Source organism: Metopolophium dirhodum, chromosome 7 (genome assembly GCF_019925205.1).
Source record: "Metopolophium dirhodum isolate CAU chromosome 7, ASM1992520v1, whole genome shotgun sequence".
NCBI lineage: Eukaryota > Metazoa > Arthropoda > Insecta > Hemiptera > Aphididae > Metopolophium > Metopolophium dirhodum.
In genome coordinates this window covers 12,407,765-12,424,128 of record NC_083566.1, presented here as the reverse complement: position 1 = coordinate 12,424,128, position 16,364 = coordinate 12,407,765, and the positions used below count along the sequence as shown (strand labels likewise).

At 28.4% G+C, this 16,364-nt stretch overlaps 1 protein-coding gene across 2 annotated transcripts in view; it reads left to right on the top strand.

Annotated features, from left to right (window-relative positions):
- Positions 1-16,364, top strand: part of LOC132949721 (furin-like protease 2) — a 146,872-nt gene that overhangs the window by 40,800 nt on the left and 89,708 nt on the right. For both annotated transcript variants that reach the window (XM_061020752.1, XM_061020751.1), the window contains exon 3: positions 10,452-10,556. In XM_061020752.1, the coding sequence (XP_060876735.1) occupies positions 10,452-10,556 (105 nt within the window). The remainder of the gene's footprint in view (positions 1-10,451; positions 10,557-16,364) is intronic.

The following is a 16,364-nucleotide window of genomic DNA, read 5'->3' as shown; positions in this document are numbered from 1 at the left end:
TTCATCTTTGGGACATATTCCGGTGCCATCGTCACTATCAACGCCACCACCGCCACCGTACAGAGAAGGGTACAAATGGGCAATTAAATTTTTTTTGCCCTTTCTTTATGTCCTGCGGAAGAAAAGATACATGTTTTTAGATATGAACTCGAAATGGGTAATCAACAATGACCGCCGTGGTCGTTATATAACCGCTTTTGATTAAAAAAAATAACCGTTCAAAATGCTAAAAATTATACTGTGAAGGGGGCGATAACAATAAAGACGTTACGCGATAAACTCATGTCGTTACTTTTCGTTGTCTTTCGTTGTCTATGCATGGTATAATATTCCTAATTTCGTAAATTTTGAAATTAAAAGCGCATAAAGCTTGTCGAATTTTTGCTTTTAGTCTCAATCATATTTTCCTAAAATAATTATATTATATAATAACAAGCTTTACGTCTTACGTATTATAAGGTTATCAATTTTGTTGCAGCACATTTTAAGTCCAGTCGGATTGTTCGATCTCATTGTTTTAGGGTTTGTATGGCATTGCTGTAACATTATATTATTAATTATATATTCTTAACTATTACAGTGATAATATTCATTTTTTTGCCAGTTAATGTCATTTTTGAATTTTAAGTATTTTCAACCTACCTACTCCACTATATTTCCATTCCATATAATAATAATGTATCAGTTACTGTTTTTTCCTATTTGTATTTTCATTTTGATGATAAACAGTTTATATTTACCTCGTTTTCGTTGATGTCAGCTTCATGTTTGTTATAAACAATCACTTTGACGTATTCCGTGTTTGTCAATTTTCATAATATTGACAGAACGACAGAAAAAACAATGATAAAATAATATTTTGTACATCACTGAATTTTGACAAACATCATTGTAATTTATATATTGGTATTTGTAAATCTCGCCTATCTGAACGCATTTTGGTTGCAGGATTATCAGCATTTTTGTTAACAATCCGCCATTTCTGTATAAAGAGTAGGTCCCATGAGGTTTTATCGATATAGAAATGCATTATAATTTTAAATTATTACAGTATGAAGTCGGCGGGGTGGAGGTGCAAAGGTATTCTACAGTTATTTAAATTTCAACTCGAAAAGGATAATTAAGTTCTCGGGGTTTGGTGTTGGCTGCGTAGGGTTTGTTGGGAAATTGTGGATATAGGGGTTGATCGTTATGCTTTAAAGTTCTGCATATTATATTCAAATATAATCCTAGACAAAGGGTTTAAACACGCAAATGAATATACATGCATTCCTTCTGTTTTAGGTTGTAACATTTAATTACATTATAAATATATATCATTTGATTATTCGTGTAACGCATAATATCCATTATAGTTTTTTTGCGTATCTAATTTATGTGGAAATACAACACTAAACCATAAAAATCAAGTTTATAAAAATAATTATTTTGTAAAATATATTAAATATGGGTAGATACTTTTTGCAGTCATCAATCGTACCTTAACTAAAACGATCGTTTATAATAATTAAAGTATTAAATAATTTTATTTTGCTTTTAACGTTTTCGATCATAATTCATTACAATAATCAACATTTACCATAAATCAAATATTGTAAACAATAACGAGTTTATATGGACAAATCTAACCTTGCATACCTATCGTTGAAATTGTCAGAATGTTTGATATTATTATGTCGGCTGTATATCTGTAAATACGTTTCTTTTAAATTTCTTTGAATCTTTATTTTCTGGTTTGTAATTTTTATACACAAAAACCGTTCCATTAGCGTTACGGGTCACAAATTTCATAATATATAATATGTGTAAGTTATGAACTTGTTTTTGTGCTCACCGAAAAAAGTCGTTTGTTGTACATTTCAGAGTTGTTGTTATGGTTTATTGTAATGAATATTTATTTGAGGAAAAATGTGTTTGCCACGCTGTACAGCGCTGGTTCATCCATGTGCCGAATGCTCGATCTCATATTATAGAAGGGAGGAGTGGAAGTATTCGATGATCAATGAACTATTCGAAATATTTGTATTACATACATGGTTCATCCAGTGTTCATGCGAGGGCTTATATCGTCACGAGGATATTTGAGGTGGTATCTAGAATGTAGTTGTAAAATTAGACATTATATACCTATTATTATATATTATACGTTTATATAATATTATATTGCGATATTACAACCGAAACGTCGTTCGAATAACTAATTAACGCGTTTGACGCTGTTGTACCACGATAAAGGTGTTTGTTACTCTTGTAATATAATTTTAGTTTGTAATATTGGTGTTGATAACACGTAGGTATATAAAATATTTTTCGGGAGATTCCTTATCTATTAGCTTATATATCCTAGTCAAGGTTTTATCTTTTGAAATGAGTTTGCAAATTAGATTATATATTTATATTATAATGGCTATTGTCGATAAAATTAGTTGGATATCATCAGACGATGGTATATACAAATAGGTATATGGTAAATAAGTTTTGTCAAAAATAATTTACAATCATGAGACTATTTTTATATTCATTTTTGTTTAACATTCTTTATATTATTAAAATTATTCCAATTTAAAGTTTATTACATAATAACGTAATTATTGCATATAAATGTGTAGTTTTATCACGATGTTATTAAGTTATTATGGTGAGCAGATATAATACGAATTCTTGGATTTAACCTTGTTTTAAAGATTAAAAGTTGTTGTCGCCGTTACGGTGGTGTTGCCCAGTAACTTTTCGTAATTACTGAACAACAAACCTGACCTCGACTTTACTTTGTAGAGTACACTTGTTAAAACTCAACGATATGTTATAAATTGTTTAATGTATTAAAATTGCTAAAAAGAAAAGTTTGTGATCTATAATGTAGTGTAAACACAATTCCCAGATATCGCTGTACAGTGTACCTTATATGAAAGATGTTAATCTTTTAATTTTATGGCTAGGCGATAAAATAAACGCAATCTTTAGTTTCAAAATTAATTAAAATAATTAATTATTCATTTTAAAGCTTGTTGAACGTGCAAGTAATTGTATTAATAATTTTTTTTTATTTAAAAACACTTATAGAATTTAAAAAAATCGTTCATTTGAAATCTGCAATAAAAGTAATTAATTAAATAGATATTATACGTGTAAACTTCTATTCTTATTATTGTTTTTTTTTAATGAAAAATTGTGGTTGTGGTACGAATAAGTATCAGTTATTCATTTTTATGAAAAATAAATACAAATAGTAGGTAAGTGTTTTTTTTTTTAAATTGTATAATAATAGGCTGGTGGAATAAAAACAAACTAAAGATGAAAAATAGGCAGGCCCGTATTTTGATGAATTTATTGTTTCCCGTTTACTGAACCAAAAATAAAGTATGACCTTTAGTTATTAAAACGGAATACGTATAGAAAAAAGTACAGGAAGTATATTTTAATAAATTACTTTTTTATGAAAATAAAATCAATTGTTATAACTATTGCCGAGGTTTGAATACAAATGAGAGTTGACGTGACTGCAATAGTATTACGAAGGAAACAATAATAATTTCTTTCATTTTTTTTAAATCTCAATTTTTTTCGTAAATCTTCAGGGAACGTGATGTTTTTATTCAATTAACGTAAGCCAAAATGTCTCTCGAGAACAACATTGAAACCTCGATACCTGTGTGAAAACATTTCCAGTACTTATTTGGACAAGGCAGTAAATAGTGATGTTTAATTAATTTAATTTATAAATTATAAGTGAATCAACAAAAATGAAAATAGTTTTTAGTTTATGCCTATTACGTTACATAACCTATATGTTATTCATTTTTGTAAAAAATATTCGTTTTTAAGTCAACATTTCCGATGGATAAATATATAGGCAATACAGATGATGGAATTTTAAAAGATTTCTGATTTTATGGTTTGGGATAATGACGGCATTAATACTTGGTCGGACTGTTATCAGGGATTTTATATAAATACTTTTTTTTATTATTACTTGTAAATTGGATGGAAAAATCGATAAAGGTTTTCTTTTCTCGTACCAAAAGAAAACCAGATAATGAGGCCAACCGAAGAGGTCATTCGATTTATAGTGTTAAGAACAAACAAAGTAAATTTTATGTTTTTGTGCTCAACCAGGAATTACTATTTAGTATTTACTTTATTCGTGGAAAACTTCTGAAACATTTTTCACTATTATAGACTAATGCATGTGGCGCCAAAGTATATATTTACCTATGACAATTGTCATAGGTGATTTTAGTAGGTAGGGGGTCACCTTTGTGATTCTATAGTTATTTTATGAAAATTTGTTTAATAGACAAAATAAAAACTATACTTGGCGTATGGTAAGGTAATTATAAGAAATAGGTGGGTGTCAACATTTTATGTGGAGGTGTCTAATGTCATAGGGAAAATGTTGGACTTCGGCGCCACTGAATTGTCCTGGACTCCACATTACATATTTTGTAGAGTATAGTTTAGTATTTACATACCACAATAGTATAATATAAATATATACATATATACATATATTAGTTTTGGGATATTGAAACATCCGATTTTTACTTTATATTTATAATTTTCCAATTTTCCATACTCAATAAAAGTTTTGAAATGTTTGATGAATTTTAAACAATTTTATATTTATACCGTATTATTAATAGCTAGATAAACTACTAATATAGCTGCGATGTATCATAAAAATATGTACTTAGTATAATATACCGTCTTTGCTGTTAACTGATTTTCTAAATAATGAATGATCATTGATTACAAATTTAACATACTATGGGCCAGTTGTAATATCTATGGTTACACTTCGATTACGCGTAATCAGCTGATAACAGATTTTATAACTGGGAAAATTCGGCCAACTTCAGTTAGGTACACTCGACTCCAGCCTGCTGTACTGCAGCAGAGCGGTTACCAATACTTGACCACTTTTTCCCTTAAATATTTCGTTTAATGTATATTACATTTACAATATAGTGGTGTTTGAACTTTGATTCATAATGTAATATGATATTTATCTGAGTTATTTCTGCTTATATATTAACATTATACATTTCATCATAAGCTTTTGCGCAGAAAACAAATTCGATGTAGTAACGGTCTGACAACCAATTTGAAGTATTACGTATCTACTGTATTTTTATCTTTTAAAATACAAAACGTGTAAATACGTCATCCTAGTAAATCCGAATCGGCTTATAGTTAGGTAGCTTTAAGTCACTTTTCTGGTTAAAATCATTTGATAATATATATTATATAAACATCACGGAGTAACGCGATAATAAATCGATTTTCGCACGTTATACAGGAATAAAGTTTCTTTAAACGTGCTTGCTATTAATAGCATTTACCTGTTTGGTTGTATTTGTGCAATCTTAAATGCTATTAAATTTTAAACTGTTCCTCGTACGATTATTGGTTTTATTTTTTAAACCGTAAAAGTCGGAACAACTTGAAATGGAAAACTGTCATTGTAGGGGTATAGGTGTTTTTGAAAAACAACATCGATCAGTATCACAACCGGAGTTACGGTCGTCCGATCTGATCCCTAGACTATAAGGCCAATGATGGTACCATAAGGCTTTTTTAACGTCTTGGATGGCCAATAACTTTTATAACAGAATAATATGGTTATATGACTTCAATTTGGGTTTGAATTTGAAAAATGAATAAAGAGTGACTCTTAAAAATTACTTAAAAAAATAGCGTTTCTTGAAATGGTTGAACTCAAACTAACATTTAGGCTTTGCGACACAACATCCAACTATTAGTTCTCAAACAAATAATTACAGTATTACACGGTACAAGTATCATAGTGATCAAGTATCAAGTGACATAATGTCAGTATAGAACTATAAAATTATGAACGATTAAAATAAATGTTTTATAATAAAAATAATTGTAATTAGTTTATATTTTATAAATTAGGTATTAAAATTAAATTATGTTCTGTAGCCTATGTAGTATCATAATTATATAATAATAATAAATTATATAATTAAACAATTTGAATATCTTATTCAATTTAATAATTCAATAATGTATGATACAATTTTTTTTTAAATAAGAACTATCTTTTTGTTCTAATGACAATAATTAGTTGAGGGGTGCTCTCAAAATAGAAAAACAAATAATAGATGACCTTCGTCCTCTTGCGCTTCTCTCTCCAATTCCAGAAATGACTTACCACGTCATGAGGGTGCGGGTCAGAGGGGTTTTGTGTCCGTACTCCGTAGGTGTTGTAGCCATTTGGCGGACGTTTATTAATTGTTTACGGTTCGCGACGCGCAGTTTGGATCGAGTTAATATAGATAAATGGAAGCAAGCGTGTTTTCGACTTAATTGACTGAATACATTTTCGGATTCAATAATACGATTTTTAACCGTTTCATTATTTACCACCGTCCCACTGCCCCGACGCATCCACATCTTTCGACCGTGTCGTTTGGCGGCAATCAGTAGTGTAAACCTCTGTTAGAATCCCTTCCCTCTCACTGTGCCTCTATTCCTCTTTTTCTGCTGCAAACGTACGTTAGAGCGTATATATACAATAGTAGTGTCATAATTAGCAATGTCCGTCGTGTTTCGTCGTTCAGCCAGAACGTTTGTTTACATTTTTGTTTTTGTACCTATTGTTTTTTTTTCACCTTTTCGCTTATTATTTGTTTTACTGTTCGCTGCGTGACATCGTTTTCCGTTTCGCACACTTCCGCAAGTAGCGAGCTGCTCTCCTCTCTTACGTCTGTATTATTATTTCACGTGCTGTTTATATTTGTGTATAGATTCGTTGATCTCGTGGAGCCCTTACACGGCCGAGTGTTTATTTTTATGTACACAGACCCGTGATTTTTAGAACTTGACAAAGGGTTTATTTTCTTGTAACTTAATACGAGATTGATGGATATTTTTAAAATAGCGAACAGTATTTACATTTTTTTAACCTATTACGAACCAGTTTTTTTTTTAAAATTACCCTTTCTTTAAGTATTTCGATAATATTATGACAAGCTTCAGGTTATTTTCCGCCGTGTACACACAGTTTCGTTCTATACTGTCCGACCCATGTGATTGTTATTTATATTTTAGAAATTGTAAATTTTTTAATGAGATTTTTCTGATAAATGTTACTATTTTTTACATTTGTCTCTTTTAACTTGTATCCAATATTAATAAAGATAATACCGCATCCTGACTGTTCATTATTATTCTCGATTATAAGTTTATAACGTATAAGTTATTATTATATACTATGTTTGCCAATTAAAATCGTCGTTATGTATGGATGTCATTAGTTTGAGGTTTTTTGGTAAAGTTCTAAAATCCCTTTCCAAACAAATTGTTGGCAGTGTATATATTTCGTTGTCGCGTCGTTAGTTTTGTTTCCTTCGCCCAAAATTGTTACAGGAAGTCCGAAATGATATCGATGTATTTATTCATATAACTTTTGTCTGAAAACCGTTGACCGAAACGGTAACAACTCGACCAGGAGAAAGAAAGATATAACAGACATTTTTATTTTTTTAAATGATATAAATAATGTTACATATCATTATATTATGTGCATGTCGTCGAACCAGATTTTTCGTCTTCAATACATGAAATATACATGCTGTGTTATAGGTATGTTGGATATTATGCGGTATGGTTAATGGTTATCATCCTGGTCATTATGTCATTTTATAAATTCAACATTTAAAGCGAAAGTAGTCTTCAGCTTTCACACAGTGACAGTTAGTTATATTTAGTTAATTGTATGCACTTCCTTCGGACAAGTTATATCATTTTATTGCCCAAAATTGAGAAGGCAAAATCGACTCCTTCTTATAAAATCCAGTTGTAAAATTATGTGTCGTTTTTATTGAAACCTTCCATCATAACGTCTGTAATTTATGTATTTTTATAAATAGAAATGTTTGTAATTATTTCTTGTTTTGATTATATACAATAAACAGATTATAATAATTAACTGAGAAAAACATAACAATTATTAGGTATTTCCTATGCAATTTTATCTAAAAAAAAATCAATTTTAAAATTATGAAACCAAAATCGTTTAATTTACCTGCAAGTGATAATTATATTTAAAGTTGTAAACGGCATTTTTTTAAATTTTTTTATTATAATTGTTAATTTGTTTATTATTATTACATTATAATTTTTAAATTAACTTTACATAGGTTCAGAAATTCAAAATAGGTATATACAATATACGACAATTAAAGAAATAGACAAAATGATTGTAAAATTAAAAATGAAAACCTTCATATTTATTAATATTAATTTATAAATTATATTTTAAAACATAGAATAGGTATATCCGTTTAATCAATAATAATTTGAAAGTCTTAACATTCTTAACGTAGTGTCATTTTCATTCAAAACACTTTAACCGGTGATAATAATTATAATTTAAAATACTGTCCCAATAAAAGATGGGCGTTAAAATAAATAAATTCTAACCTATTGCATCATACATAGTACTTATTTAGTTTATCTCAAACATTCAATTAAATATGTTTGGGTTTTTTTTTTTGTTTGGAAACAAAGCAATTTGAAAAATAACATTTTGGATTTGTTTATTAAAATTGTTCAAACAAATGTTCATCAATGAATAATTTTGTTTTTGCAATCTGGTATAGTGAATTCTCATGGAATTTCTGAAAATTGCTAGTCCTCAAAGCTATTGTTTTACTCAATTTAAAACAAAAATACCAAAACGAAATCCGCTTAAATATGGGGACTTAGGCACATTGTGGAATTTCGAATTGAAATTTACCAACGTTGAACGCATGAGTGAATGGTATGTGACACACAGCGAACAGTCGCGAGTTGTGTTTTGTCCTGGGTAATAAATGTTGGTGGAATCACGCGAGTTGGGTAGACCGTTTTTATTATGTCAAACCACTGTATCATCATGACTGTAGTCGCTATGTCTGCTAACGTCGGAGAGAAGGATAAAAAAAACAAAAAAAACATTAGTTTCTCTCTATCATTTTTTGCTGTCACGTATCCGTTGGTCAATGTAAAGTATGCTAACCACGTGCAAGTAAAACTCTTCTTGCAACGTTAACACGTTTTCTCTATTTTATACGGGAAGATGAAAGGGACGGAGGCTTAAAAACAGCTCTGTAAGATAAATTTGGTGGGGATTTTTATTTCATTTTAGTTTATATCTATATATGTGTATCATCAAAAGACTAATCGCATTTGTATGCATTTTAAACGTCTCGATTTTGACTTGAAAACTTCGGAGAACATAGTTTTTATCTTGAAATCAAGTTAGTTAATTGTTATGCTATTACATTTTACCCTATGATTAAAAGTGTTTATTGTTTAACTGACTATCGTATTTTAAAGTGCATAAATAAAATAACTAAATTTGGTAAACTGTGTGACCTATATTATATATTAATATTGTTCGCAGATGAAAATAAACATAGTTAAATTAGGTAGGTACAAAGAAAATATAATATAATTTGGGCAAATGTATGGATGATATTCATTATTGCAATTTTGCATTATCTTTTTAAATTTAAATTAGTTGATTATATTAAGATGATTTAAGCGATTTGTCTAAATATTGTCTCAAAACAATTTAAACTTACAACATTTTTTTGTTTATTTTGAAAGTTGAATATAAAGTTAAATAACAATAAAATATAAAATCGATATGTCATTCCCTCGAAAATATTATTCTCTATCTATTTTGTAATGGTTAATTTTACTCTAAGATTACTTAAAAACATAGAAAAAATGATTCTGCGTTAATGCGTTGTGTCTATGTTGCGCGTGGGCCAGAGATAGAAAACAAATAGTGCGCTGACATCATCTTAATGGTTAATCGCAAAATTTAAGTATTAGGTAATGATTAAAAAATAAAATACTTTGCAGAAAAATATTATTTGTATTAATTTTCAAAAATTTCACATTTTTATGTCAAGTGTTTTCGTCTTTAAATAGTTTAAACCCATTTTATTATAGTATTTTACCGTAATTATATTTGATCAAAAACAATTTTTCCTCTGGGTGCGATTTTGTTGTTTTTAGACGTGGTATTTTGTACTTTGTCGTGCCATTCTATTTCAAATGCTTTTTTTTACTTAGACCTTGAATGGCTATGTAATGTTCAAAGAGACCGTTATAAGAGATTTCACGCTTCCCCCGTCTACTCTTGGATACTGAGGTTGAAAGCCATGTATACAGGATTTTTTTAATTAAACGGCTCTACAAAGAGTTGCGTTTGAACACACATGCTCACACAACCGTGCAGTGTAATCATTTCGTATATTATTTTGAATATTAATTCAATCGTTGTGTTTCCATTATACCTACCTAATAACGCACGTAACCCGACTTTTCAGTTTATTCTGGCAGTTTGATGTGTGCACATATTTGTAATCTATTGTGTAATTAAATTATTAAATAGGCGAGATTTTTTACGAACTATTTTTGTTTTATAGATCGGCAGTCTGGAGGGTTTTTACCTCTTCGAACACAAACACGTGCACAAACGGTCAATGGACACCAGCGATGTACATCATAAGAAACTCACAGACGAACCTGACGTAAGTGCCATCATAATTATATACTACAAATACGATCATCGGATTATAACAATAACGTATGACAATAACCATACGTGTGTCCATATAGATGTGGGTTACGGTAATCCGGTTACCAATAATCTGGCTTCATAGTATGTTTTTATTTTTATTCAATTTTTTTTATCGCATTTCACCTTGCTTTGTCGAAACCGTGTTCAATATATTATTATGTATGAATCATGCCGTCGGCGTAGGCACTCATTAGGGAATAAGTTATATTATATAATATTTTAAGACCTAACGCGCACCGTATACGTTTGCTCAGTTTTCCCCATTCATTACCGTCGCCGATTATACACGCAACCATTCACTCGACGCCTCGTTTAATGCGATACGGCGTAGGCGAGTCTTAGCGCCGTTATCACAGACACGCGGCAAAACATTTTATAAGTGGTGTTTTCTGGATGAGCGAACAATTCACAAGCCGAGTCGTAAGAAATACACTCAACGACGTATTCCATCGACGGAATGAAAGTTTTTGAACATTTTTTTTTCATTGGAAAAAAATCAATTATTTTAATTTGGCTTCAGAATACTTCTGCTCTACGATTTTATTGAACCAATATTTTAGCGGCGACTATCCGTTGATTGTAAATTAAATATATAATTGCAATAACCGCGAGTAGGGTTACGTATATTTATTATTTTTGTCCTGTAAATCAGTGTTCTCATTTTGATTTATCGGTTTTTAATAATATGCATCACTATATTATGACTCTGCGTAGTAAAAATATTGGAAATTAACTATTGCATTTTGTTCGTTGAAATTTGCAAAACATAATATGTCCAATCAATCACATTTAACATTTTTAGAAAATGTTCATTGGTTATTTAGAATTTAGGAACTATTTATACGTTTTGTTATCTTTTTATTAATTAATAAAAACGAGCTTTTAATTATTTTATTTTGTTTCAGTAAACGATCTTTAAGTGGTATAGTGTTACGCTTAAATATTTTTAATTTATATGAAACAATAATAATATTTAAATTAATAGAAATTGTCCATTGTCAACTTCAAAGTTCAACAATATTTGAGTTACACACTTCTATTTAAAACAAAATAAATAATTTTTTTTTTTTATTTGGGTTAAGGCTCCGACTACTTAGGTCTTAGGTCATTAGCCTGTGGTACTGTAGGGAGGGTAGGTACTGTAGATTTGTTTACTCGTGATTTGTTTTGGCAGAATTTTTAATTTGGGCACCCATAGGTATCTGCCATGCCCGGGTGGGGGATGCCGGCACTTGTTCTCCGGACACCGTGACTTGCCCAAAGAAAGGTATCGAACTCGGGTCGGCTGCGTCGCAGCCGACGCCTTAGTCCGCTTGGCCACTCCGTCCCCCATAAATAATTTATGTGTTTTATTTTATGTATTTTTGTTAATTGTATTTGTTGAATATTAGTATACTTACATAAACTTTAATTTAATAATTATATATTTACTTTTATTATATTAATAAATTAAAGAATATCCATTAATATTTTATGATCAAATATAATATAATATTGTATTTGAATTAATCCAATACATATTATACTTATTTAATATTATAAACATTAATTAAAGTTTATATTTTCTATCATAATGTTTCTATAAACAAATGGACCACATATTTTTATGAATTGTGTAATATTGTATAAAGAATCCTTTATAACATTTCATTTCTACAAGTAAATCATAATTTTTTTTTAAACCATAATTTTTTTCAATGCTTAAATTTATTAGCTAATAACAATTATTGTACTTATTCATCATTTGACATTTTAAACTTTTGTGGTCTTATTGATTTAATATTAAAACTAAAATATTGATAGGTACTCATAAGTTATAACTTATTAATATTTAAATTTAAGACACGTATGACGCATTTTAGAGATTATATTCAATTTCCTATCTTGAAGAAGCGACATCGTTGTATCAATATACCTACATAATGAAAAAAAAATGTATTATATGTTAATTTACTGTATATGAGTTTTTAGGTGGTTGCCGTTTAGACATTTAGTTAGGTTCACGTCTCATGACAACTTTTTTTATTATATTATCTTACTCATGTTATTCTGCGACGTGTATTGAAAAGTTGTAAAGATGTTTTATTTCTTAACGTTTTCGTTTAGTTTGGCAAGTGTACAGTACAATCACAATAATATTGATGTTTTATTTACCATCAAAGTGTTATCAGTAAAAACTTATTTCCTTTTATTAAAGAAAATTGTAATTTTTTTTTGTATAACGGATATTGAAGAGGGTGAAGTTTGAAATAGAATGAGACAGAATATTTTTCTAATTTAAATAGCAGTTATAAATGTTTGATAAAACGTTTTTCTGTTTGAAAATGAGAATCAGTTTAAAAAATGTTTGATTTCTTTTTGTAAATACATTTTAGTCTGAGAATTGTTCTTTCGTAGAAGGTAAACGTAATTATTGTAACGCTTTATAGATATTGAATGATATTCATCATCATGAACATAATAAATAAAATAAATCGTGTTATTATGAACCATTATATCGTACTAACAACAATTATTCCCTTTGAAATTTTGCTTGTTATTCATACTTTTTTGCATCGCATTTAAAACGTATTGATTTATGACCAACTTACGAGTTATTGTTATAGCTTATGTTATCTTCTTAGTTATTTAATTGTTAGTGAAATAAATGTATTTTTAGAATTATTTCTTTTGTTTTAAATAACTTTCGTACTTTTCGACTTCTATTCGTCGTATAGATATACAATCCACAGGATGGATCAAAAGTTCAACAGCTATAGTACGTACACAACAATAAAAAATCGTAAATCGTAAGGATAATAACATTGTTTTGAATTTTATAAAATAGTACCACTTAAAATATTCCTGTCAACTATCGTAAAAACAACTTTATTGAACAAGTTTAACGTTATACTGAAAAATAAATCATGTAGTTGTTTCACTCACAGTTTATATTATAATAAGTTTAAAACTAATGTGACGGTTTGTTTAAAATATTATTTGTGGTTCAAAAATAATAAATCATCAAGCATAAGAGTTGTCTACCTATTCATTTGGTACACACATAATTCTTTAATAGTATATGAGACTAAAATAATATAAAATGCAAGTTATTACTTATTTAGCTATTTTGAAAATACTATCATAAATTGTGTTACCTAGTGTTAACTTTCAAAATTAGAATTAACTAGTTAAGTAATGTCTCCTAACCTATGTCTGTTAATCTAATATTAATTAATATTTCTTAATTCAATTATTTTTAAGTTTATATTATAGAAATATATCTATGTTTGGAAAGTTACAATCTATACATTTGGTACCTACAATAAGTAATTAAAATAATAAATTAACAAGTAAGATGATATCATGAAAGGAACACCTTAATTGTATTTATTTAGACAAAAATACTTAGTCCTTTATAGAAAACGTAAATGTAAATAATAAAAATTAAGTTAACTTTTTTAAGTTTATGTAATAAAACAAATTAAATATAATGTGTCTCATTGATGTTAATTAATGTACTTACAAATTGTAGTTGAACGTCAAAGTTGATTGGAGATACAACTAAATCAACTACAAATTCACTACGATTTCTCATTTAATTTACATCAGAGTACCTATCAGAGTACATCATTTTTATCTGATAAATCTTATTTACTAAGAAACCGATCACCACTGACAGAATAAATTAACTTTATAATCCATTAAAGTTAAATTTTTAAATTTTTGAATTGATAAATATGTTAAAATTAATTAAAAGAAATAAAAAATGTAATTGGTGTACTAAATCGGATAAAAATTAAACCATTGAAAAACTAATAATTGAAATAATGTTTATTTCACCATATTTTCTCTTTAAATTTAATAATGGTTACTATAATGTTTAAGTTATCTGGTATTATAGGTAGGTACTATATAATTGTATTATAAGATATATTACAACTTAAACTTTCAAAATTAACCAATATTAATTATTCTTTAATACATCAGATACTTTGATAAATAAATAGTTTTATTGTTTTTAATAATAGATTGTTGATTTCTTCTAAAATGTAGTACCTAGAGTTCGCGTAAAACGTTCTGGCAGTTGGTGACTCTTTAAATGTGTCTGTAAGAGTATAATTACAGTCTACCAGTAAATTAAAAGTTTCTTATACATTTTATACTATTTAAATGTTTTTTTCCACGGTAGGTATAGTGTTTATTTAGTTAGAAATATAAAGTATGTATATCGAGTCACAATAAACATTTATGATAACTGAGAAAAACAAACCATGAACAATTTTTAAAAAGAACCCATATTATATACTGATGACACGGTTTAACTAAGAATAATTTATTTTACTTAAAAAGTTATTTATACGTTTAAAATACACCAAACAACCGGTTTGACGAACATTTACACTCTTGATTTAATCCGATTATAATATTCCAGAAAAGTATTTCATAACTCAATAGATTTCTATATATTGTATCCGTCCGAACCCATAATTTAATGAATACACGGTTTGCAGAGATAAACAGAAATTTAAAAAAAAAACCAACAGGAACACTGTTGAGGTATCTTTACCTAAGTGATTATTACAAAATGCAATAAGCAATTAAAAACAATGAAATGTAGTTTTATTATTATAAGATTCTATAATGATAGTTTATGAGTATTAAGTATATTATTATTATAATATTATTCTAGATTTCGTGCTGATAATTGGCGTGTATCGTTGCACAGTATATATCAGTCGACATCTGATTTTTAGCGTCTGGTGTAATGGCACGTATTAGATAATTACGTTTTGTTATATACGATTCGCAATAATATGTATAATAACAATAATATGGTAAGAACCGTCCATAATGTTTGTGTGCATATCGTGCGGACAGGCAATACAGTGGCACGCGATTCTTCGTCTTTCCCGATATAATATGATGTAGGTAATATAGGTACCTCTATTATTTTTTGGTGCGTCAGAATTACCTCGCCGAGGGTCACTTAGCAAACGTTATGCATCGCGAAACAAATCGTCGTCGTGTTTTGGATTTTAATAATTATTATTTTAATGATAATAATAGGCGGGTGAGAGATCGGGGTTGGTAAAAACCCATTCCGATATAAAACTCGCCGTGATATCAAAATTTCTTCTAGAGCAAAGAATATAACACAATAGGTTCTACATTTTTCTGATGTTTGTTTACAAACCCATTTTTGGACGGGAAAATTCTGCTCATAAAGCACATTTAGTGTAGAAATTTGGTATGAATAAAAATTGAAGGAGAATTTTTTTATATTGGGTCAAGTTGATTTTTTTTACGATGAGGGGTCAAAATTTACCAGTACTTTTCAAAATATACGATAAAAACAAAATAAGAGTTACTCACAGAAAAACGATAACAATTTACAATCAATCAGTTTTTAACAAAAACATTTTTTTTTCGTATTTCAAAAATAAACCCACACATACCGGCCGTGTACTAATATATTATGTTTATATATTAGTATTTTCTAATTTTGAACTTGTTTATAACAATTTTTGTTCTTGAATGATGAAAGACTTGAAATTTGTAATATAAAATTCCTCATAAGTTGTTTTTATGGCATATAAAAAAATATTGAAAACACTAATAACCTATACTGTGTAGTTTTCTTTTAAAACGTTTAAAATTCAAATTTTACGTAATTAAGTTTGGATATTTAAACTAAAAAATAAAACCACCAATTTTTCTTTTAACCATTTTAGTTATTTTCATGTAATTTGAAATTACCTTCGACGGAACTTAAACT